Source organism: Apis mellifera, linkage group LG13 (assembly GCF_003254395.2).
Source record: "Apis mellifera strain DH4 linkage group LG13, Amel_HAv3.1, whole genome shotgun sequence".
NCBI classification, from domain to species: Eukaryota; Metazoa; Arthropoda; class Insecta; order Hymenoptera; family Apidae; genus Apis; species Apis mellifera.
Genome location: NC_037650.1, coordinates 4,453,501 through 4,477,610, shown reverse-complemented (window position 1 = coordinate 4,477,610; position 24,110 = coordinate 4,453,501). Strand labels below are relative to the sequence as shown.

Sequence of the window (24,110 nt, the reverse complement as noted above, 5' to 3'; positions counted from 1 at the left end):
TGTTATTAGGAGAACATGATATGACAGGAGGTCGACCTCCTACAAATTTTTAATTTTCGCTATATCTTTTAAACTATTGGTTTTTCGCTATAAGTGGGTTAATACTTTTTTATAGAAAATTTTACGCTTTATCGATTGGCGCATTAAAAAATACATGTTATCAGTAAAAAAAACAAAGTTGTGCTAAAAAAGCTTATTGGTCGACTTACTAAAAAACTGAGAGCGTCATAATATAGCCCTTTCGAAACCAATCAACTTTTATTCGAAACATTTTTATATTCTGAATAATAAGCGAGATATTAAAAAAAGGTAGAAAAGAAATTTCGGCGACCGAAGAAAATTTTGGCCAAAAATTCGACTTTGTATTAGGAGAACATGATATGACAGGAGGTCGACCTCCTACAAATTTTTAATTTTGCTATATCTTTTAAACTATTGGTTTTTCGCTATAAGTGGGTTAATACTTTTTTATAGAAAATTTTACGCTTTATCGATTGGCGCATTAAAAAATACATGTTATCAGTAAAAAAAACAAAGTTGTGCTAAAAAAGCTCCTTATTGGTCGACTTACTAAAAAACTGAGAGCGTCATAATATAGCCCTTTCGAAACCAATCAACTTTTATTCGAAACATTTTTTAATATTCTGAATAATAAGCGAGATATTAAAAAAAAGGTGTAAGCGTCGAAATTTCGGAGACCGAAGAAAAATTTTTGCCAAAAATTCGACTTTGTATTAGGAGAAAATGATATGACAGGAGGTCGACCTCCTAACAATTTTTAATTTTCGCTATATCTTTTAAACTATTGGTTTTTCGCTATAAGTGGGTTAACTTTTTATAGGAAATTTTACGCTTATCGATTGGCGCATTAAAAAATACATGTTATCAGTAAAAAAAACAAAGTTGTGCTAAAAAAGCTCCTTATTGGTCGACCTATTAAAAAACTGAGAGCGTCATAATATAGCCTTTCGAAACAATCAACTTTTATTCGAAACATTTTTAATATTCTGAATAATAAGCGAGATATTAAAAAAAAGGTAGCAATGAAATTTCGGAGACCGAAGAAAATTTTTGGCCAAAAATCGATTTTGTATTAGGAGAACATGATATGACAGGGGTCGACCTCCTACAAATTTTTTTTTCGCTATATCTTTTAAACTATTGGTTTTTCGCTATAAGTGGTTAATACTTTTTTATAGAAATTTTAGCTTATCGATTGGCGCATTAAAAAATACATGTTATCAGTAAAAAAAACAAAGTTGTGCTAAAAAGCTCCTTATTGGTCGACCTATTAAAAAACTGAGAGCGTCATAATATAGCCCTTTCGAAACCAATCAACTTTTATTCGAAACATTTTTTAATATTCTGAATAATAAGCGAGATATTAAAAAAAAGGTGTAAGCAGAAATTTCGGGACCGAAGAAAATTTTTGGCCAAAAATCGATTTTGTATTAGGAGAACATGATATGACAGGAGGTCGACCTCCTACAAATTTTTAATTTTCGCTATATCTTTTAAACTATTGGTTTTTCGCTATAAGTGGGTTAATACTTTTTTATAGAAAATTTTACGCTTTATCGATTGGCGCATTAAAAAATACATGTTATCAGTAAAAAAAACAAAGTTGTGCTAAAAAAGCTCCTTATTGGTCGACCTATTAAAAAACTGAGAGCGTCATAATATAGCCCTTTCGAAACCAATCAACTTTTATTTCGAAACATTTTTTAATATTCTGAATAATAAGCGAGATATTAAAAAAAGGTAGAAAGGAAATTTCGCGACCGAAGAAAATTTTTGGCCAAAAATTCGACTTTGTATTAGGAAACATGATATGACAGGAGGTCGACTCCTACAAATTTTTAATTTTCGCTATATCTTTTAAACTATTGGTTTTTCGCTATAAGTGGGTTAAACTTTTTTATAGGAAATTTTACGCTTATCGATTGCGCATTAAAAAATCATGTTATCGTAAAAAAACAAAGTTGTGCTAAAAAAGCTCCTTATTGGTCGACCTATTAAAAACTGAGAGCGTCATAATATAGCCCTTTGGAGGCGACTCCTCGTCATATCAGTTTCTCCTAATACAAAGTCAATTTTTGGCCAAAAATTTTTCTTCGGTCGCCGAAATTCCTTTCTACCTTTTTTTAAATCTCGCTTATATTCAGATATTAAAAAATGTTTCGAATAAAAGTTGATTGGTTTCGAAAGGCTATATTATGACGCTCTCATTTTTATAGGTCGAACCAATAAGGAGCTTTTTAGCACAACTTTGTTTTTTTTACTGATAACACTGTATTTTTTAATGCGCCAATCGATAAGCGTAAAATTTCCTATAAAAAAGTATTAACCCACTTATAGCGAAAAACCAATAGTTAAAAGATATAGGCAGAAATTAAAAATTTGTAGGAGTCGACCTCCTGTCATATCATGTTCTCCTAATACAAAGTCGAATTTTTGGCCAAAAATTTTTCTTCGGTCGCCGAAATTTCCTTTCTACCTTTTTTTTAATATCTCGCTTATTATTCAGAATATTAAAAAATGTTTCGAATAAAAGTTGATTGGTTTCGAAAGGGCTATATTATGACGCTCTCAGTTTTTAATAGGTCGACCAATAAGGAGCTTTTTTAGCACAACTTGTTTTTTTACTGATAACATGTATTTTATTGCGCCAATCGATAGAGCATAAATTCCCATAAAAAGTATTAACCCACTTATAGCGAAAACCAATAGTTAAAAATAGCAAAATTAAAATTGTAGGAGGTCGACCTCCTGTCATCATGTTCTCCTAAACAAATCAATTTTTGGCCAAAATTTTTCTTCGGTCCGAAATTTCTTTCTACCTTTTTTTTAAATATCTCGCTTATTATTCAGAATATTAAAAAATGTTTCGAATAAAAGTTGATTGGTTTCGAAAGGGCTATATTATGACGCTCTCAGTTTTTAGATAAGTCGACCAATAAGCTTTTTAGCACAACTTTGTTTTTTTTACGATAACATGTATTTTTAATGCGCCAATCGATAAGCGTAAAATTTCTATAAAAAAGTATTAACCCACTTATAGCGAAAAACCAATAGTTTAAAAGATATAGTAAAAATTAAAAATTTGTAGGAGGTCGACCTCCTGTCATATCATGTTCTCCTAATACAAAGTCGAATTTTTGGCCAAAAATTTTTCTTCGGTCGCCGAAATTTCCTTTCTACCTTTTTTTTAATATCTCGCTTATTATTCAGAATATTAAAAAATGTTTCAAATAAAAGTTGATTGGTTTCGAAAGGGCTATATTATGACGCTCTCAGTTTTTTAATAGGTCGACCAATAAGGAGCTTTTTTAGCACAACTTGTTTTTTTTACTGATAACATGTTATTTTTAATGCGCCAATCGATAAAGCGTAAAATTTTCTATAAAAAAGTATTAACCCACTTATAGCGAAAAACCAATAGTTTAAAAGATATAGCGAAAATTAAAAATTTGTAGGAGGTCGACCTCCTGTCATATCATGTTCTCCTAATACAAAATCGAGTTTTTGGCCAAAAATTTTTCTTCGGTCTCCGAAATTTCGATGCTTACACCTTTTTTTTAATATCTCGCTTATTATTCAAGATATTAAAAAATGTTTCGAATAAAATTGATTGGTTTCGAAAGGGCTATATTATGACGCTCTCAGTTTTTTAATAGGTCGACCAATAAGGAGCTTTTTTAGCACAACTTTGTTTTTTTACTGATAACAGTATTTTTTAATGCGCCAATCGATAAGCGAAAATTTTCTATAAAAAAGTATTAACCACACTTATAGCGAAAACCAATAGTTTAAAAGATATAGCGAAAATTAAAAATTTGTAGGAGGTCGACCTCCTGTCATATCATGTTCTCCTAATACAAAATCGAGTTTTTGGCCAAAAATTTTCTTCGGTCTCCGAAATTTCGATGCTTACACCTTTTTTTAAATATCTCGCTTATTATTCAGAATATTAAAAATGTTTCGAATAAAAGTTGATTGGTTTCGAAAGGGCTATATTATGACGCTCTCAGTTTTTTAATAGGTCGACCAATAAGGACTTTTTTAGCACAACTTTGTTTTTTTACTGATAACATGTATTTTTTAATGCGCCAATCGATAGAGCGTAAAATTTCCTATAAAAAAATGTTAACCCACTTATAGCGAAAAACCAATAGTTTAAAAGATATAGCAAAAATAAAAATTTGTAGGAGGTCGACCTCCTGTCATATCATGTTCTCCTAATCAAAGTCGAATTTTTGGCCAAAAATTTTTCTTCGGTCTCCGAAATTTCGACGCTTACACCTTTTTTTAATATCTCGCTTATTATTCAGAATATTAAAAATGTTTCGAATAAAAGTTGATTGGTTTCGAAAGGGCTATATATGACGCTCTCAGTTTTTTAGTAAGTCGACCAATAAGGAGCTTTTTTAGCAACAACTTTGTTTTTTTTACTGATAACATGTATTTTTAATGCGCCAATCGATAAAGCGTAAAATTTTCTATAAAAAAGTATTAACCCACTTATAGCGAAAAACCAATAGTTTAAAAGATATAGCGAAAATTAAAAATTTGTAGGAGGTCGACCTCCTGTCATATCATGTTCTCCTAATACAAAGTCGAATTTTTGGCCAAAAATTTTTCTTGGTCGCCGAAATTTCTTTTCTACCTTTTTTTGAATATCTCGCTTTATTATCAGAATTTAAAAATGTTTCGAATAAAAGTTGATTGGTTCGGGGTTTCGACGGGACTATTATCTGACGCTCTCGTTTTTTTAGTAGGTTGACCAATAAAAAGTTCAAGCACAACTGTATTTTTTTACTAACATCATGTATTTTTTAAAGCAGCAACCGATAGAGCAAAATCAAATTTTTGGACAGAAGTTTCCTTCGTTGATGAGTTTCGATAATTTCGGGAATTTGACGTCATTTCCAAGAAATGCTGAAATTCTTAGAAGAATTCCTCGTGCCACTTCGTGTCAACTCATGTTCTCCTGATAAAAAATCGTATTTTGGCGAATATTTCCTTTGTTCAATTATTGTTATTTTTATAATTTGAATTTTATTTTCCAATTCTTGTAAGTATAATTTAATATTTACTTATCTTTTACTCTTTTTTCTTCCAAGAATTATTTTACTTATTTCTAAGAATTAAATATTTTTAAATAGCTTATTTAAATTTAAGGGAATTAGGAATTAGAAATGAAATAAGAAAACTGTTTCTTTTTTCATTCATGTTTTTATTAATAAAATATATTTACAATAAAAGATACATAAATTAATTTAATTCTTAACTAATTGATTGTGACAAATGTGTGTATGATATACTGTATTTTGTACATTATAAAATTTCTTATCTTTATATTTATACATCTTAAAAACTAGTTACAAAAGTCATGATTATTTGTACAATTATTTTTTATATAAACTAGATACATTTAATTACTTGAACTATTAATTAGTTCCATCTGGACGCGATCTTCCTGCGACTTTTGGCATTTTTTTATTTGTAGAATCCTCTAATTCTTTTGCTTTGTAATAATGGGGGTACTTCTAAAAGCCACTTACTCTCGATTTCTGTTACCTATAAAATTATATTAAATTTACATTAGATAAATTATAAAATTATAACTATGATTATCATAAATTAGTTAAAAAAATTTGAAAAGAAAATAATTTTGAAAATACTGTATTATTAAATATTTACATAACTCACCTGTCGCATAAATTCCTTTGTAGTAAAAACCAATTCATGATAGAGTAACCAACGTGGCAATCTTGAAACAGTGAGCATTTAGGATGAATTGAAACTGTCTGATTATGTTTTGCAGTTTTGTAATGTCCCCCTTTTGATAATCGCGCTACATGATAGAAATATCCTGATGTTATAGCCTAAAATTTAATCAATTCAATTCTTTAAGTTTGTTTCTCCTATTTTTGTTTATGTTATTTTTCAAAATTAAAGCAAATTAATTTGTAAAAAATGAAAAAAGATGGTGATATTTATTATTTTATATAAACTTTTATATAAACTCACCTTTCGGATATTCACTGTTTCCGTAATTCCTGATACGAGTTCCATCTCAACTCGTTGCATGAGACCAACTAATTGTTCTCTGACATCTCTAGCTTTTTCATCGATCGATGTTGAATGAAATTCTCATAACACCAATGAGTACTAAATCACTTTGCTGCCATTGATTGTATACGTTCAATAAAGTCAAATGATCGCCACCAGGTACATGGAAATTCTTTCGAGCAGTATCCGCATGGATAATCTTATCTTTAGCCTATAGAAAATAGCTCCATTCACTGATAACATAGCGGCGATCGTGGCTACTTCTTCCGAGCAACGATACTGTTCACTGGCCAATAACATTTTTGCCATCATAGGATCTAATGGAAATTCAGCCATTTTTCGACCAAGTTTTGTTAATTCTCCACGGTGATTTAAAGCTCCCAATGCATATAGTTGTTCTAAGGCTAAAACTAATGTTTCGTGTGGTGGAGGATCCAGAAAATCGAAAGGACTAAATCATTTATTCCCAGAGCTTTCAGGGTCAACACGGCATTGCCTAGCATTTAATAATTTGATTAGATAAAGAAAATTTACAGAAAAAAAGTATGATATAACAGTTTTTACCAAGATTGATTCTTTGAATTTCAGGTACAGTATTATCTTCAAGTTCGTGTTGATAAGCCCAAGCTGTATATAATCGAAAACATTTTCCTGGAGCTACTCTCCAGCTCTTCCAGCCTCTGATTTGCAGAAGCTTTACTAATTGGCACAACCATTAAGCTTTCCATGCCCGTACGGGAATTGAAATTGTTCTGCTTTGCAAATCCAGGATCTATCACGTATACTATGTTATCTATTGTTAATGATGTTTCTGCTATATTCGTAGCAAGAACTACCTATTAATAATTAAAAATATCAAAATAAAGGCAGAGAAATTAATACGTTTAACGAAAAAGAAAATTTAAATAAAATTTAAAAAATAAATTTATTTATCATACCTTTCTCGCTCTTGGTGGAGTAGGTTGAAATATTTTTGCTTGCATATCGCTTGGAAGATTGCATATACGGGAAGAATCAATAATTCTCCTAATTCGAACCTAATCGTCTCACTCTCTCTTGCAACATTTCCTGACATGTTTCTATTTCATCTTGACCTAACAGAAATTCATTAAATATTTTAAAATTACAAGATTAAAACTTGATATTAATTATCAAGTATTGATTAAATACTGAAAATACCTGTTAGAAACACTAATATATCACCAGGTGGTTGAGTAGCATGTATTTGAAGAATAGAAACAACACAGGCATCAATGTAATCCGCTTCTGGCGCTTTCGTATAATAAATATCGACAGGAAATCGGCGACCAGGTATCCAAAATCGGAGCATCATCGAAGAATTCGCTAAATTTCGTTGCGTCCAACGTGGCAGATGAAATTAAAAGTTTCAGATCCGTTCGAAATTTTGTTATATCCTTTACCAATCCGAATAAGATATCGGTGTGCAAAGTACGCTCGTGTGCCTCGTCAATGATCATAACACTAAAAATAATGTTGTTTTGCTAAAGCAAGTAGGAAATTGATAATATTGAATGATCAATTAAACGTTAATGATCATTATTATAATAGAACGAATAAATTTGTATAAATCCTTTCTGAATTCTTGATACCTGTAAGAGCCTAAGTCCGGTTCGCTGAGAAATTCACGATGCAATGTACCATCTGTCATATTTAATACGAGTACGATGAGAAGTACAATCCTCGAAACGGATCGCATAACCAACTTCATTACCCAATTTACACACATCTCATGAGCAACTCTCGCCGCAACAGACATAGCAGCTACTCTTCGAGGCTGTGTACAACCAATTATTTTATTATCCTCTGCGAAACCAGCCTCATACAAATATTGTGGAATTTGCGTGGTTTTCCAGAACCTGTTTCTCCTTCAATAATTAATACCTGAATCAAAATAGATGATATATTATATTCATTGATTAGCTTATAATTATCAGCATTTATTTTATAATATTTAATATATATATTAATTATATATTAGTAACATACCTGATGATCTTTTATAGCTTGAATGAGATCATTTTTAAAAGGATAAATTGGTAAACTTTTTTTGTTTCTTGTATAGTTTGCAATGCCTTAACTTGCGGTGGTGGACTTGCTTTTCTACTTTTTCAGTACCAGGCATATGTAATGCTTGAATGAATTCCACTTCATCTTCCAGAAGAAGATCATAATCTTGTTGCACTATAATAAAAAACTATTTAATGATTATGATATATTTTTATATTATAATATTAAATATACCTTTTCTATTTTTAGCACCAAATCGAAAAACAGCAGATGACATTTGATCAGACTCCCATTTACTCTGTTCAGATTGTGGTGGTTCATTATCATGTACTTCTAATTCTGGCTCAAGTTTTCCTTTTTCCAATGGCATATGATAACGTTGTACTCTTTCAAGTTCTCTTGCTTTTTCATGTTCTTTAGCTAACTGGAGTAATTGTTTTTAGTTCCGTTCTCTTCTTTCCCGTTCTGTTAATCTAAAGTTAATTAAAGGTATCAATTACTATATATTATGTATGATTTTCTTATATAATGTTGTAAATTTAGATAAAGAATTACATTTCTTCTTCAAAAAGATATTCATCATCAATTATATCAGCCTCTAGTTCGGCCACCTTATCATCTTACGTTTTTCTAAATATTTCCGACGGATTCAACACGCAATTTGGTACCAATTTTCTCGCATATCAGTTTCCATAAATTTCAATCTCAGCAGCTTCCGCTGTTTAGGAAATAATATTTACATGTGTTAAAAATAAATAAATAAATTTAGTTATTTGAAAAATAATGATAATCATTCACCTGCTCCTGAACCAGCGCATAGCTACCTTTCGTATTTTACTTTCATCTTTAGCTTTTAGTCGATTAGCAAATTCATCTCTTTCTTTGATATCTTTTTTACGTCTTTCTTCTTCGCTATCGCTGTTTTCACTTGAAGTTCTTCTTTCCTGTATTTACTCATTTTGCACTTGATATGAAAATATAGGTTATATTTACTTTTGTCAAGAATCACGTGAAAAGCTTTGATTACATATATACAGAAAACAGCCTACAATCTATCTAAATAACCCTACTGACGAGTCCTCTAACAGATTTTGGATAAAACACTTTCTTCTTTTACTTTCTATATTTTTCTTCTATCACTGATTTCTTATTCTTATATTATTTTTATATTTTATTTTAATATCAAATGATTTTTAAAAATTTTCAGGGATTTAAATTAAGAACAAAAAAAATTTATCCAAATCCTTATCAATAACAAATAATATATCAGGTCGTTTATATCTAGATTGCATCTTGTTGCATCGATAGTTGTAAATGGATATCAAAATTACGATATATTTTTATTAATATAAATTTTATAAATACAATTAATGTTATTCTCTCTAAGAGTGTATATACATAAAGTTTTTTTATATTTTATTATTATTTATTATTTCTAGTTGAATTAATTCAATTATATATACGAATGAAATGCATTGCTATGCAACGCACATGGCGTGTCACATGATGCACAATACATTCAGTTCATTGAATAAAGAAATACATTATACCATTCATTATTCTTTTATTTTTTTTTTCATTATCGAATGTAGCAATTTTTTATTGTATTCTATAATATATATATTATATATATCCTTTTTTTTTTGTTTGCACTGATACATACTTACTTATCGTTTATTTATAATATAAAGAATTGGAATATAGTTATAGTTGCAATATAAAATATTAAGAAAACATCGAAAATTTATTGAAAATGGTGAATGTAAATAGGTAACGTTTACAAATATAAAAGCTTATGAAATTTGTTCATTTAAAATTTATTTCTAGAAGAAATACGTCGTTACGATAATATATTGTATATATATAATTATATTATTTAGAAGCCAAAATATTCTCCGTAACGGGAATAGTTTCGATCGATTCCAATACGTATCGATTTTTCGACCATATAATTCACGTAAAGAATGACAAGACAGCGCACACTAAACAGAGCCGATCGTTGTCTCGAATATACTTTTTATTATACATACATTAATGAAAATATTACATGGTAGACTGTAGCGGTCGAAGCAGCGAATGTCAATTTATAATCAGCTACAGTATTCGTAATAGAATCTGTATATATGTAATTTTTATTTTTTTTTTCCCCGATTTATACTTGCGACTCACTTTACTTGAAAGCAAAGATCGTCGTGACATTAATAGGACATTATGCTTAGATCATTAAATGAGTCAATCAGTGAAAGAAGCCAAATTGTTTAACTCCACTTTCTGATAATTTCTTTATTTTTCATATCAGAATACACGATTAAAACTTTATTTTCTAAAAATCAAGTAATATCATCGGTGGAGTTAATTATCTTGGATTCTATGTGACTCTAATATATGTTAAGTCCTTTAAAATTTCGATTTTTCAATTGTGAATCGAATAGATCTCGATCGTGATCGAGAGTTTTCTTTTCAATTTTTGACAAAATATTGTTCCGAATCGAAAATGATATTCACAAGTGAAAAATTTTAAAAAAAAAAAAAAACATAATTTGAATATACAATTTAAATATTGATAATTTCGCTGGCTTCGTTAACATCTGAACTCTTTATCTCTCTCGTTCACACCTCTCTTTCTCTCATTCTTTCTCTCGAATCTCACGTTTTCTCTCTATCGTTCTTTTTCTGTCTCTTTCCTATTCTACAGCACAGCCAAACACTTGCTCGATCACTCGGCTTTAAAAGCTTCGTTTTATCTCCTGCTCAACTTCCTCTTCCTGTTCATTTCTTTTTTTTTTTTTTTTTTTTTTTTCACTTTACTCCTTTCAATTGTCGTTATGACACGATCTCTTTTTTTACGGCGACATACTTGTGTGTTATTTATACCAATAGACTACGACACCGCGATCGATTTCCATTTCTTCTTTTACAATCCTAGTTTGCTTCTCTTTTTCCAATCTTCAATTCGTCATCACGATAATTCTTCGTTTCAACAGCAAATGAATTTCCATTCTTGAAATTGGTCACGATTTCCTAACGCCCGATCAACGGGATTTCCGACAGGCTCTTGCGTCTATATTTCGACGAGTAACGGGACTCGATTCTATTATTCGACATACAATTTGTTTTACTAATAATTACGCGATATACGAAGCTATGGATCATAATAATCGATCATCAAATTAAATTGCGATCATGAATCCATGTCACGAATTTGGTCATCGATCATCACGAATTTATGAAAAATAACATTTTTACAAGCGATTATCAAATAGGAACTATACATTTATAAGTTTTAATTCTTGTCAATTCTCTTCCATTTTTTTTTTTTCTCTTTTTTTATTGCACGAACGACTTTGAACGAGTTCCAAAGATATCGAGAATCGTGTAACAGCGATGGACAGTGTCTATTTTTTTTTTTTCTCTTTCGATTGACACGAATTAATTGAACAATTTCGATTCGCAATTAAATGCTGTTGTGGGATTAAAAGCTGATGAATACTTAACAGTCTCATCATAACTTAAAATAAAAATCATAAAAATGCATCGAAATTCATATAGATATAAAAGAACGTCAAAATATTCCGGAAAAAAATTCTGCTATTAAATTTTGACCGTATCCAAAAAGTTTCTCATTTTTTAGTTCAATTTGGAATCGCTTCGATAGAGCGCTAAAATTTCCTATAAAAAAGTGTAACCCACTATAGCGAAAAACCAATATTTAAAAGATATAGCAAAAAATTAAAAATTTGTAGGAGGTCGACTCCCTGTCATATGTTTCTCTATACAAAGTCAATTTTGGCCAAAAATTTTCTTCGGTCTCCGAAATTTCGACGCTTACACCTTTTTTTTAATATCTCGCTTATTATTCAGAAATATTAAAAAATGTTTCGAATAAAAGTTGATTGGTTTCGAAAGGGCTATATTATGCGCTCTCAGTTTTTTATAAGTCGACCATAAGGAGCTTTTTTAGCCAACTTTGTTTTTTTTACTGATACTGTATTTTTTTAATGCGCAATCGATAAAGCGTAAAATTTTCTATAAAAAAGTAAACCCATTATAGCGAAAAAACCATAGTTTAAAAGATATAGCGAAAATTAAAATTTGAGGAGGTCGACCTCCTGTCATATCATGTTCTCCTAAATACAAAGTCGAATTTTTGGCCAAAAATTTTTCTTGGGTCGCCGAAATTTCTTTCTACCTTTTTTGAATATCTCGCTTATTATTCAGAATATTAAAAAATGTTTCGAATAAAGTTGAATGGTTTCGACGGGACTATATCCTGACGCTCTCGTTTTTTAGTAGGTTGACCAATAAAAAGTTTCAAGCACAACTGTATTTTTTTTTACTAACATCATGTATTTTTTAAAGCAGCAACCGATAGAGCAAAATCAAAATTTTGGCAGAAGTTTCCTTCGTTGATTGATTTCGATAATTTCGGGAATTTGACGTCATTTCCAAGAAATGCTGAATTCTTAGAAGAATTCCTCGTGCCACTTCGTGTCAACTCATGTTCTCCTGATAAAAACGTATTTTTGGCGAAATTTCCTTGGTTCAATTATTTTGTTATTTTTAATAATTTGAATTTTATTTTCCAATTCTTGTAAGTATAATTTAAATATTTACTTATCTTTTACTTCTTTTTCTTCCAAGATTATTTTTACTTATTTCTAAGAATTAAATATTTTTAAATAGCTTATTATAATTTAAGGGAATTAGGAATTAGGAAATGAAATAAGAAAACTGTTTCTTTTTTCATTCATGTTTTATTAAAATAAAATATATTTACAACAAAAAAAGATACATAAATTAATTTAATTCTTAAACTAATTGATTGGTTACAAATGTGTGTATGATATACTGTATTTTGTACATTATAAATTTTCTTATCTTTATATTTTATACATCTTAAAACTAGTTACAAAAGTCATGATTATTGTACAATTTATTTTTTTATATAAACTAGATACATTTAATTACTTGAACTATAATTAGTTCCATCTGGACGCGATCTTCCTGCGACTTTTGGCATTTTTTATTTGTAGAATCCTCTAATTTCTTTGCTTTGTAATAATGGGGAGCTACTTCTAAAAGCCACTTACTCTCGATTTCTGTTACCTATAAAATTAATATTAAATATTACATTAGATAAATTATAAAATTAAACTAATGATTATCATAAATTAGTTAAAAAAATTTGAAAAGAAAATAATTTTGAAAATACTGTATTATTAAATATTTTACAATAACTCACCTGTCGCATAAATTCCTTTGTAGTAAAAACCAATTCATGATAGAGTAACCAACGTGGCAATTCTTGAAACAGTGAGCTATTAGGATGAATTGAAACTGTCTGATTATGTTTTGCAGTTTTGTAATGTCCCCCTTTTGATAATCGCGCTACATGATAGAATAATCCTGATGTTTATAGCCTAAATTTAATCAATTCAATCTTTAAGTTTGTTTCTTCCTATTTTTGTTTATGTTATTTTCAAAATTAAGCAAATTAATTTGTAAAAAATGAAAAAAGATGGTGATATTTATTATTTTATATAAACTTTATAATAAACTCACCTTTCGGATATTCACTGTTTCCGTAATTCCTGATACGAGTTCCATCTCAACTCGTTGCATGAGACCAACTAATTGTTCTCTGACATCTCTAGCTCTTTTCATCGATCGATGTTGAATGAAATTCTCATAAACACAATGAGTACTAAAATCACTTTGCTGCCATTGATTGTATACGTTCAATAAAGTCAAATGATCGCCACCAGGTACATGGAAATTCTTTCGAGCAGTATCCGCATGGATAATCTTATCTTTAGGCCTATAGAAAATAGCTCCATTCACTGATAACATAGCGGCGATCGTGGCTACTTCTTCCGAGCAACGATACTGTTCACTGGCCAATAACATTTTGCCATCATAGGATCTAATGGAAATTCAGCCATTTTTCGACCAAGTTTTGTTAATTCTCCACGGTGATTTAAAGCTCCCAATGCATATAGTTGTTCTAAGGCTAAAACTAATGTTTCGTGTGGTGGAGGATCCAGAAAATGAATGGACTAAATCATTTATTCCCAGAGCTTTCAGGGTCAACACGGCATTGCCTAGCATTTAATAATTTGATTAGATAAAGAAAATTTACAGAAAAAAAGTATGATATAACAGTTTTTACCAAGATTGATTTCTTTGAATTTCAGGTACAGTATTATCTTCAAGTTCGTGTTGATAAGCCAAGCTGTATATAATCGAAAACATTTTCCTGGAGCTACTCTCCAGCTCTTCCAGCTCTCTGATTTGCAGAAGCTTTACTAATTGGCACAACCATTAAGCTTTTCCATGCCTACGGGAATTGAAATTGTTCTGCTTTGCAAATCCAGGATCTATCACGTATACTATGTTATCTATTGTTAATGATTTTCTGCTATATTCGTAGCAAGAACTACCTTAATAATTAAATATCAAATAAAGGCAGAGAAATTAATACGTTTAACGAAAAAGAAATTTAAATAAATTTAAAATAAATTTTATTTATCATACCTTTCTCGCTCTTGGTGGAGTAGGTTGAAATATTTTTGCTTGCATATCGCTTGGAAGATTTCATATAACGGGAAGAATCAATAATTCTCCTATTTCGAACCTAATCGTCTCACTCTCTCTTGCAACATTTCCTGACATGTTCTATTTCATCTTGACCTAACAGAAATTCATTAATATTTTAAAATTACAAGATTAAAACTTGATATTAATTATCAAGTATTGATTAATACTGAAAATACCTGTTAGAAACACACTAATATATCACCAGGTGGTTGAGTAGCATGTATTTGAAGAATAGAAACACACAGGCATCAATGTAATCCGCTTCTGGCGCTTTCGTAATATAAATATCGACAGGAAAATCGGCGACCAGGTATCCTAAAAATCGGAGCATCATCGAAGAATCGCTAAATTTCGTTGCGTCAACGTGGCAGATGAAATTAAAAGTTTCAGATCCGTTCGAAATTTTGTTAATTCCTTTACCAATCGAATAAGATATCGTGTGCAAAGTACGCTCGTGTGCCTCGTCAATGATCATAACACTAAAAATAATGTTGTTTTGCTAAAGCAAGTAGGAAATTGTTAATAATTGAATGATCAATTCAACGTTAATGATCATTTATTAATAGAACGAATAAATTTGTATAAATCCTTTCTGATCTTGATACCTGTAGAGCCTTAAGTCCGGTTCGCTGAGAAATTCACGATGCAATGTACCATCTGTCATATATTTAATACGAGTACGATGAGAAGTACAATCCTCGACGGATCGCAAACCAACTTCATTACCCAAATTTCACACATCTCAATGAGCAACTCTCGCCGAACAGACAAGCAGCTACTCTTCGAGGCTGTGTACAACCAATTTTTATTATCCTCTGCGAACCAGCCTCATACAAATATTGTGAATTGCGTGGTTTTCCAGAACCTGTTTCTCCTTCATAATTAATACCTGAATCAAAATAGATGATATATATATTCATTGATTAGCTTATAATATCAGCATTTATTTTAAATAATATTAATATATATATTAATTATATATTAGTAACATACCTGATGATCTTTATAGCTTGAATGAGATCATTTTTAAAAAGGATAAATTGGTAAACTTTTTTTTGTTCTTGTATAGTTTGCAATGCCTTACTTGCGGTGGTGGACTTGCTTTTTCTATCTTTTTCAGTACCAGGCATATGTAATGCTTGAATGAATTCCACTTCATCTTCCCAGAAGAAGATCATAATCTTGTTGCACTATAATAAAAAACTATTTAATGATTATGATATATTTTTTATGATATAATATTAAATATACCTTTTCTATTTTTAGCACCAAATCGAAAAACAGCAGATGACATTTGATCAACTCCAATTTACCTGTTCAGATTGTGGTGGTTTCATTATCATGTACTTCTAATTCTGGCTCAAGTTTCCTTTTTCCAATGGCATATGATAACTTGTACTCTTCAAGTTCTCTTGCTTTTTCATGTTCTTTAGCTAACTGGAGTAATTGTTTTTTTATGTCCCGTTCTCTCTTTCCCGTTCTGTTAATCTAAAGTTAATTAAAGGTATCAATTACTATATATTATTGTATGATTTTCTTATATAATGTTGTAAATTTAGATAAAGAATTACTTTCTTCTTAAAGAATATTCATCATCAATTATATTCAGCCTCTAGTTCGGCCACCTTATCATCTTACGTTTTTCTAAATTATTTCGCGACGAGATTCAACACGCAATTTGGTACCAATTTTTCTCGCATATCAGTTCCATAATTTTCAATTCTTAGCAGCTCCGCTGTTTAGGAAATAATATTACATGTGTTAAAAAAATAAATAAATAAATTAGTTATTTGAAAATAAATGATAATCATCACCTGCTCCTGAACCAGCCGGCATAGCTACCTTCGTATTTTACTTCCATCTTTAGCTTTAGTCGATTAGCAAATTCATCTCTTTCTTTGATATCTTTTTTACGTCTTTCTTCTTCGCTATCGCTGTTTTCACTTGAAGATTCTTCTTTCCTGTATTTACTCATTTTGCACTTGATATGAAAATATAGGTTATATTTACTTTTTGTCAAAGAATCACGTGAAAAGCTTTGATTACATATATACAGAAACAGCCTACAATCTATCTAATAACCCTACTGACGAGTCCTCTAACAGATTTTTGGATAAAACACTTTCTTCTTTACTTTCTATATTTTCTTCTATCACTTGATTTCTTATTCTGAAAATTAAAAATTTGTAGGAGGTCGACCTCCTGTCATATCATGTTCTCCTAATACAAAGTCGAATTTTTGGCCAAAAATTTTTCTTCGGTCGCCGAAATTTCTTTTCTACCTTTTTTTGAATATCTCGCTTATTATTCAGAATATTAAAAAATGTTTCGAATAAAGTTGATTGGTTCGAAAGGGCTATATTATGACGCTCTCAGTTTTTTAATAGTCGACCAATAAGGAGCTTTTTAGCACAACTTTGTTTTTTTTACTGATAACATGTATTTTTTAATGCGCCAATCGATAAAGCGTAAAATTTTCTATAAAAAAGTATTAACCCACTTATAGCGAAAAACCAATAGTTTAAAAGATATAGCGAAAATTAAAAATTTGTAGAGGTCGACCTCCTGTCATATCATGTTCTCCTAATACAAAGTCGAATTTTTGGCCAAAAATTTTTCTTCGGTCGCCGAAATTTCTTTCTACCTTTTTTTTAATATCTCGCTTATTATTCAGAATATTAAAAAATGTTCGAATAAAGTGATTGGTTTCGAAAGGGCTATATTATGACGCTCTCAGTTTTTTAATAGGTCGACCAATAAGGAGCTTTTTTAGCACAACTTTGTTTTTTTTACTGATAACATGTATTTTTTAATGCGCCAATCGATAAAGCGTAAAATTTCCTATAAAAAAGTATTAACCCACTTATAGCGAAAAACCAATAGTTTAAAAGATATAGCGAAAATTAAAAATTTGTAGGAGGTCGACCTCCTGTCATATCATGTTCTCCTAATACAAAGTCGAATTTTTGGCCAAAAATTTTTCTTCGGTCGCCGAAATTTCCTTTCTACCTTTTTTTTAATATCTCGCTTATTATTCAGAATATTAAAAAATGTTTCGAATAAAAGTTGATTGGTTTCGAAAGGGCTATATTATGACGCTCTCAGTTTTTTAGTAAGTCGACCAATAAGCTTTTTTAGCACAACTTTGTTTTTTTTACTGATAACATGTATTTTTTAATGCGCCAATCGATAAAGCGTAAAATTTTCTATAAAAAAGTATTAACCCACTTATAGCGAAAAACCAATAGTTTAAAAGATATAGAAAATTAAAAATTGTAGGAGGTCGACCTCCTGTCATATCATGTTCTCCTAATACAAAGTCGAATTTTGGCCAAAAATTTTTCTTCGGTCGCCGAAATTTCCTTTCTACCTTTTTTTTAATATCTCGCTTATTATTCAGAATATTAAAAAATGTTTCAAATAAAAGTTGATTGGTTTCGAAAGGGCTATATTATGACGCTCTCAGTTTTTTAATAGGTCGACCAATAAGGAGCTTTTTAGCACAACTTTGTTTTTTTACTGATAACATGTATTTTTAATGCGCCAATCGATAAAGCGTAAAATTTCTATAAAAAGTATTAACCCACTTATAGCGAAAAACCAATAGTTTAAAAGATATAGCGAAAATTAAAAATTTGTAGGAGGTCGACCTCCTGTCATATCATGTTCTCCTAATACAAAATCGAGTTTTTGGCCAAAAATTTTTCTTCGGTCTCCGAAATTTCGATGCTTACACCTTTTTTTTAATATCTCGCTTATTATTCAGAATATTAAAAAATGTTTCGAATAAAAGTTGATTGGTTTCGAAAGGGCTATATTATGACGCTCTCAGTTTTTTAATAGGTCGACCAATAAGGAGCTTTTTTAGCACAACTTTGTTTTTTTTACTGATAACATGTATTTTTTAATGCGCCAATCGATAAAGCGTAAAATTTTCTATAAAAAAGTATTAACCCACTTATAGCGAAAAACCAATAGTTTAAAAGATATAGCGAAAATTAAAAATTTGTAGGAGGTCGACCTCCTGTCATATCATGTTCTCCTAATACAAATCGAGTTTTTGGCCAAAAATTTTCTTCGGTCTCCGAAATTTCGAGCTTACACCTTTTTTTTAATATCTCGCTTATTATTCAGAATATTAAAAAATGTTTCGAATAAAAGTTGATTGGTTTCGAAAGGGCTATATTATGACGCTCTCAGTTTTTTAATAGGTCGACCAATAAGGAGCTTTTTTAGCACAACTTTGTTTTTTTTACTGATAACATGTATTTTTTAATGCGCCAATCGATAGAGCGTAAAATTTCCTATAAAAAAGTGTTAACCCACTTATAGCGAAAAACCAATAGTTTAAAAGATATAGCAAAAATTAAAAATTTGTAGGAGGTCGACCTCCTGTCATATCATGTTCTCCTAATACAAAGTCGAATTTTTGGCCAAAAATTTTTCTTCGGTCTCCGAAATTTCGACGCTTACACCTTTTTTTTAATATCTCGCTTATTATTCAGAATATTAAAAAATGTTTCGAATAAAAGTTGATTGGTTTCGAAAGGGCTATATTATGACGCTCTCAGTTTTTTAGTAAGTCGACCAATAAGGAGCTTTTTTAGCACAACTTTGTTTTTTTTACTGATAACATGTATTTTTTAATGCGCCAATCGATAAAGCGTAAAATTTTCTATAAAAAAGTATTAACCCACTTATAGCGAAAAACCAATAGTTTAAAAGATATAGCGAAAATTAAAAATTTGTAGGAGGTCGACCTCCTGTCATATCATGTTCTCCTAATACAAAGTCGAATTTTTGGCCAAAAATTTTTCTTCGGTCGCCGAAATTTCTTTTCTACCTTTTTTTGAATATCTCGCTTATTATTCAGAATATTAAAAAATGTTTCGAATAAAAGTTGAATGGTTTCGACGGGACTATATCCTGACGCTCTCGTTTTTTTAGTAGGTTGACCAATAAAAAAGTTTCAAGCACAACTGTATTTTTTTTACTAACATCATGTATTTTTTAAAGCAGCAACCGATAGAGCAAAATCAAATTTTTGGACAGAAGTTTCCTTCGTTGATGAGTTTCGATAATTTCGGGAATTTGACGTCATTTCCAAGAAATGCTGAAATTCTTAGAAGAATTCCTCGTGCCACTTCGTGTCAACTCATGTTCTCCTGATAAAAAATCGTATTTTTGGCGAATATTTCCTTTGTTCAATTATTTTGTTATTTTTAATAATTTGAATTTTATTTTCCAATTCTTGTAAGTATAATTTAATATTTACTTATCTTTTACTTCTTTTTTCTTCCAAGAATTATTTTTACTTATTTCTAAGAATTAAATATTTTTAAATAGCTTATTTAAATTTAAGGGAATTAGGAATTAGGAAATGAAATAAGAAAACTGTTTCTTTTTTCATTCATGTTTTTATTAAAATAAAATATATTTACAATAAAAAGATACATAAATTAATTTAATTCTTAACTAATTGATTGGTTACAAATGTGTGTATGATATACTGTATTTTGTACATTATAAAATTTCTTATCTTTATATTTTATACATCTTAAAAACTAGTTACAAAAGTCATGATTATTTGTACAATTTATTTTTATATAAACTAGATACATTTAATTACTTGAACTATTAATTAGTTCCATCTGGACGCGATCTTCCTGCGACTTTTGGCATTTTTTTATTTGTAGAATCCTCTAATTCTTTTGCTTTGTAATAATGGGGAGCTACTTCTAAAAGCCACTTACTCTCGATTTCTGTTACCTATAAAATTATATTAAATATTACATTAGATAAATTATAAAATTATAACTATGATTATCATAAATTAGTTAAAAAAATTTGAAAAGAAAATAATTTTGAAAATACTGTATTATTAAATATTTTACAATAACTCACCTGTCGCATAAATTCCTTTGTAGTAAAAACCAATTCATGATAGAGTAACCAACGTGGCAATTCTTGAAACAGTGAGCTATTAGGATGAATTGAAACTGTCTGATTATGTTTTGCAGTTTTGTAATGTCCCCCTTTTGATAATCGCGCTACATGATAGAAATATCCTGATGTTATAGCCTAAAATTTAATCAATTCAATTCTTTAAGTTTGTTTCTCCTATTTTTGTTTATGTTATTTTTCAAAATTAAAGCAAATTAATTTGTAAAAAATGAAAAAAGATGGTGATATTTATTATTTTATATAAACTTTTATATAAACTCACCTTTCGGATATTCACTGTTTCCGTAATTCCTGATACGAGTTCCATCTCAACTCGTTGCATGAGACCAACTAATTGTTCTCTGACATCTCTAGCTCTTTTCATCGATCGATGTTGAATGAAATTCTCATAACACCAATGAGTACTAAAATCACTTTGCTGCCATTGATTGTATACGTTCAATAAAGTCAAATGATCGCCACCAGGTACATGGAAATTCTTTCGAGCAGTATCCGCATGGATAATCTTATCTTTAGGCCTATAGAAAATAGCTCCATTCACTGATAACATAGCGGCGATCGTGGCTACTTCTTCCGAGCAACGATACTGTTCACTGGCCAATAACATTTTTGCCATCATAGGATCTAATGGAAATTCAGCCATTTTTCGACCAAGTTTTGTTAATTCTCCACGGTGATTTAAAGCTCCCAATGCATATAGTTGTTCTAAGGCTAAAACTAATGTTTCGTGTGGTGGAGGATCCAGAAAATCGAAATGGACTAAATCATTTATTCCCAGAGCTTTCAGGGTCAACACGGCATTGCCTAGCATTTAATAATTTGATTAGATAAAGAAAATTTACAGAAAAAAAGTATGATATAACAGTTTTTACCAAGATTGATTCTTTGAATTTCAGGTACAGTATTATCTTCAAGTTCGTGTTGATAAGCCCAAGCTGTATATAATCGAAAACATTTTCCTGGAGCTACTCTTCCAGCTCTTCCAGCTCTCTGATTTGCAGAAGCTTTACTAATTGGCACAACCATTAAGCTTTCCATGCCCGTACGGGAATTGAAATTGTTCTGCTTTGCAAATCCAGGATCTATCACGTATACTATGTTATCTATTGTTAATGATGTTTCTGCTATATTCGTAGCAAGAACTACCTATTAATAATTAAAAATATCAAAATAAAGGCAGAGAAATTAATACGTTTAACGAAAAAGAAAATTTAAATAAAATTTAAAAAATAAATTTATTTATCATACCTTTCTCGCTCTTGGTGGAGTAGGTTGAAATATTTTTGCTTGCATATCGCTTGGAAGATTTGCATATACGGGAAGAATCAATAATTCTCCTAATTTCGAACCTAATCGTCTCACTCTCTCTTGCAACATTTCCTGACATGTTTCTATTTCATCTTGACCTAACAGAAATTCATTAAATATTTTAAAATTACAAGATTAAAACTTGATATTAATTATCAAGTATTGATTAAATACTGAAAATACCTGTTAGAAACACTAATATATCACCAGGTGGTTGAGTAGCATGTATTTGAAGAATAGAAACAACACAGGCATCAATGTAATCCGCTTCTGGCGCTTTCGTATAATAAATATCGACAGGAAATCGGCGACCAGGTATCCTAAAAATCGGAGCATCATCGAAGAATTCGCTAAATTTCGTTGCGTCCAACGTGGCAGATGAAATTAAAAGTTTCAGATCCGTTCGAAATTTTGTTATATCCTTTACCAATCCGAATAAGATATCGGTGTGCAAAGTACGCTCGTGTGCCTCGTCAATGATCATAACACTAAAAATAATGTTGTTTTGCTAAAGCAAGTAGGAAATTGATTAATAATTGAATGATCAATTCAAACGTTAATGATCATTATTAATAATAGAACGAATAAATTTGTATAAATCCTTTCTGAATCTTGATACCTGTAAGAGCCTAAGTCCGGTTCGCTGAGAAATTCACGATGCAATGTACCATCTGTCATATATTTAATACGAGTACGATGAGAAGTACAATCCTCGAAACGGATCGCATAACCAACTTCATTACCCAATTTTACACACATCTCATGAGCAACTCTCGCCGCAACAGACATAGCAGCTACTCTTCGAGGCTGTGTACAACCAATTATTTTATTATCCTCTGCGAAACCAGCCTCATACAAATATTGTGGAATTTGCGTGGTTTTTCCAGAACCTGTTTCTCCTTCAATAATTAATACCTGAATCAAAATAGATGATATATTATATTCATTGATTAGCTTATAATTATCAGCATTTATTTTAAATAATATTAATATATATATTAATTATATATTAGTAACATACCTGATGATCTTTTATAGCTTGAATGAGATCATTTTTAAAAGGATAAATTGGTAAACTTTTTTTTGTTTCTTGTATAGTTTGCAATGCCTTAACTTGCGGTGGTGGACTTGCTTTTCTATCTTTTTCAGTACCAGGCATATGTAATGCTTGAATGAATTCCACTTCATCTTCCAGAAGAAGATCATAATCTTGTTGCACTATAATAAAAAACTATTTAATGATTATGATATATTTTTATATGATATAATATTAAATATACCTTTTCTATTTTTAGCACCAAATCGAAAAACAGCAGATGACATTTGATCAGACTCCCATTTACTCTGTTCAGATTGTGGTGGTTCATTATCATGTACTTCTAATTCTGGCTCAAGTTTTCCTTTTTCCAATGGCATATGATAACGTTGTACTCTTTCAAGTTCTCTTGCTTTTTCATGTTCTTTAGCTAACTGGAGTAATTGTTTTTTATGTTCCCGTTCTCTTCTTTCCCGTTCTGTTAATCTAAAGTTAATTAAAGGTATCAATTACTATATATTATTGTATGATTTTCTTATATAATGTTGTAAATTTAGATAAAGAATTACATTTCTTCTTCAAAAAGATATTCATCATCAATTATATCAGCCTCTAGTTCGGCCACCTTATCATCTTTACGTTTTTCTAAATATTTCCGACGAGATTCAACACGCAATTTTGGTACCAATTTTTCTCGCATATCAGTTTCCATAATTTTCAATCTCTTAGCAGCTTCCGCTGTTTAGGAAATAATATTTACATGTGTTAAAAAATAAATAAAAATAAATTTAGTTATTTGAAAATAAAATGATAATCATTCACCTGCTCCTGAACCAGCCGGCATAGCTACCTTTCGTATTTTACTTTCATCTTTAGCTTTTAGTCGATTAGCAAATTCATCTCTTTCTTTGATATCTTTTTTACGTCTTTCTTCTTCGCTATCGCTGTTTTCACTTGAAGATTCTTCTTTCCTGTATTTACTCATTTTGCACTTGATATGAAAATATAGGTTATATTTACTTTTTGTCAAAGAATCACGTGAAAAGCTTTGATTACATATATACAGAAAACAGCCTACAATCTATCTAAATAACCCTACTGA

At 30.2% G+C, this 24,110-nt stretch overlaps 1 protein-coding gene and 2 pseudogenes across 1 annotated transcript; all 3 read right to left on the bottom strand.

The window, feature by feature from the left end:
* Positions 1-5,576: 5,576 nt before the first annotated feature.
* LOC113219206 lies at positions 5,577-8,542 on the bottom strand (annotated as a pseudogene).
* Positions 8,543-8,808: 266 nt separating this feature from the next.
* On the bottom strand, positions 8,809-16,752 carry LOC113219205 (annotated as a pseudogene).
* A 3,343-nt stretch (positions 16,753-20,095) lies between these two features.
* LOC726598 (pre-mRNA-splicing factor ATP-dependent RNA helicase DHX16) lies at positions 20,096-24,078 on the bottom strand. The gene is made up of 11 exons (XM_026444565.1): positions 23,831-24,078; positions 23,578-23,746; positions 23,253-23,494; positions 22,994-23,190; positions 22,592-22,887; positions 22,156-22,460; positions 21,913-22,070; positions 21,537-21,810; positions 20,927-21,468; positions 20,605-20,781; positions 20,096-20,469 (listed from the first exon to the last, which is right to left on the bottom strand). The coding sequence occupies exons 1-11, from the start codon at positions 23,991-23,993 to the stop codon at positions 20,338-20,340; spliced, it is 2,655 nt and encodes an 884-aa protein (XP_026300350.1). The 5' UTR covers positions 23,994-24,078; the 3' UTR covers positions 20,096-20,337.
* Between the last annotated feature and the right edge of the window lie 32 nt (positions 24,079-24,110).

What these genes read in the sequence shown, in the direction of transcription:
- LOC726598 (XM_026444565.1), bottom strand. Translation starts at nt 23,993, where the DNA reads ATGAGTAAATACAGGAAAGAAGAATCTTCAAGTGAAAACAGCGATAGC. An exon ending in AAGCTATAAAAGATCATCAG is followed by an intron (nt 22,888 to 22,993) that starts GTATGTTACTAA and finishes ATTTTGATTCAG; the next exon opens with GTATTAATTATTGAAGGAGA. An exon ending in CTCCACCAAGAGCGAGAAAG is followed by an intron (nt 21,811 to 21,912) that starts GTATGATAAATA and finishes AATTATTAATAG; the next exon opens with GTAGTTCTTGCTACGAATAT.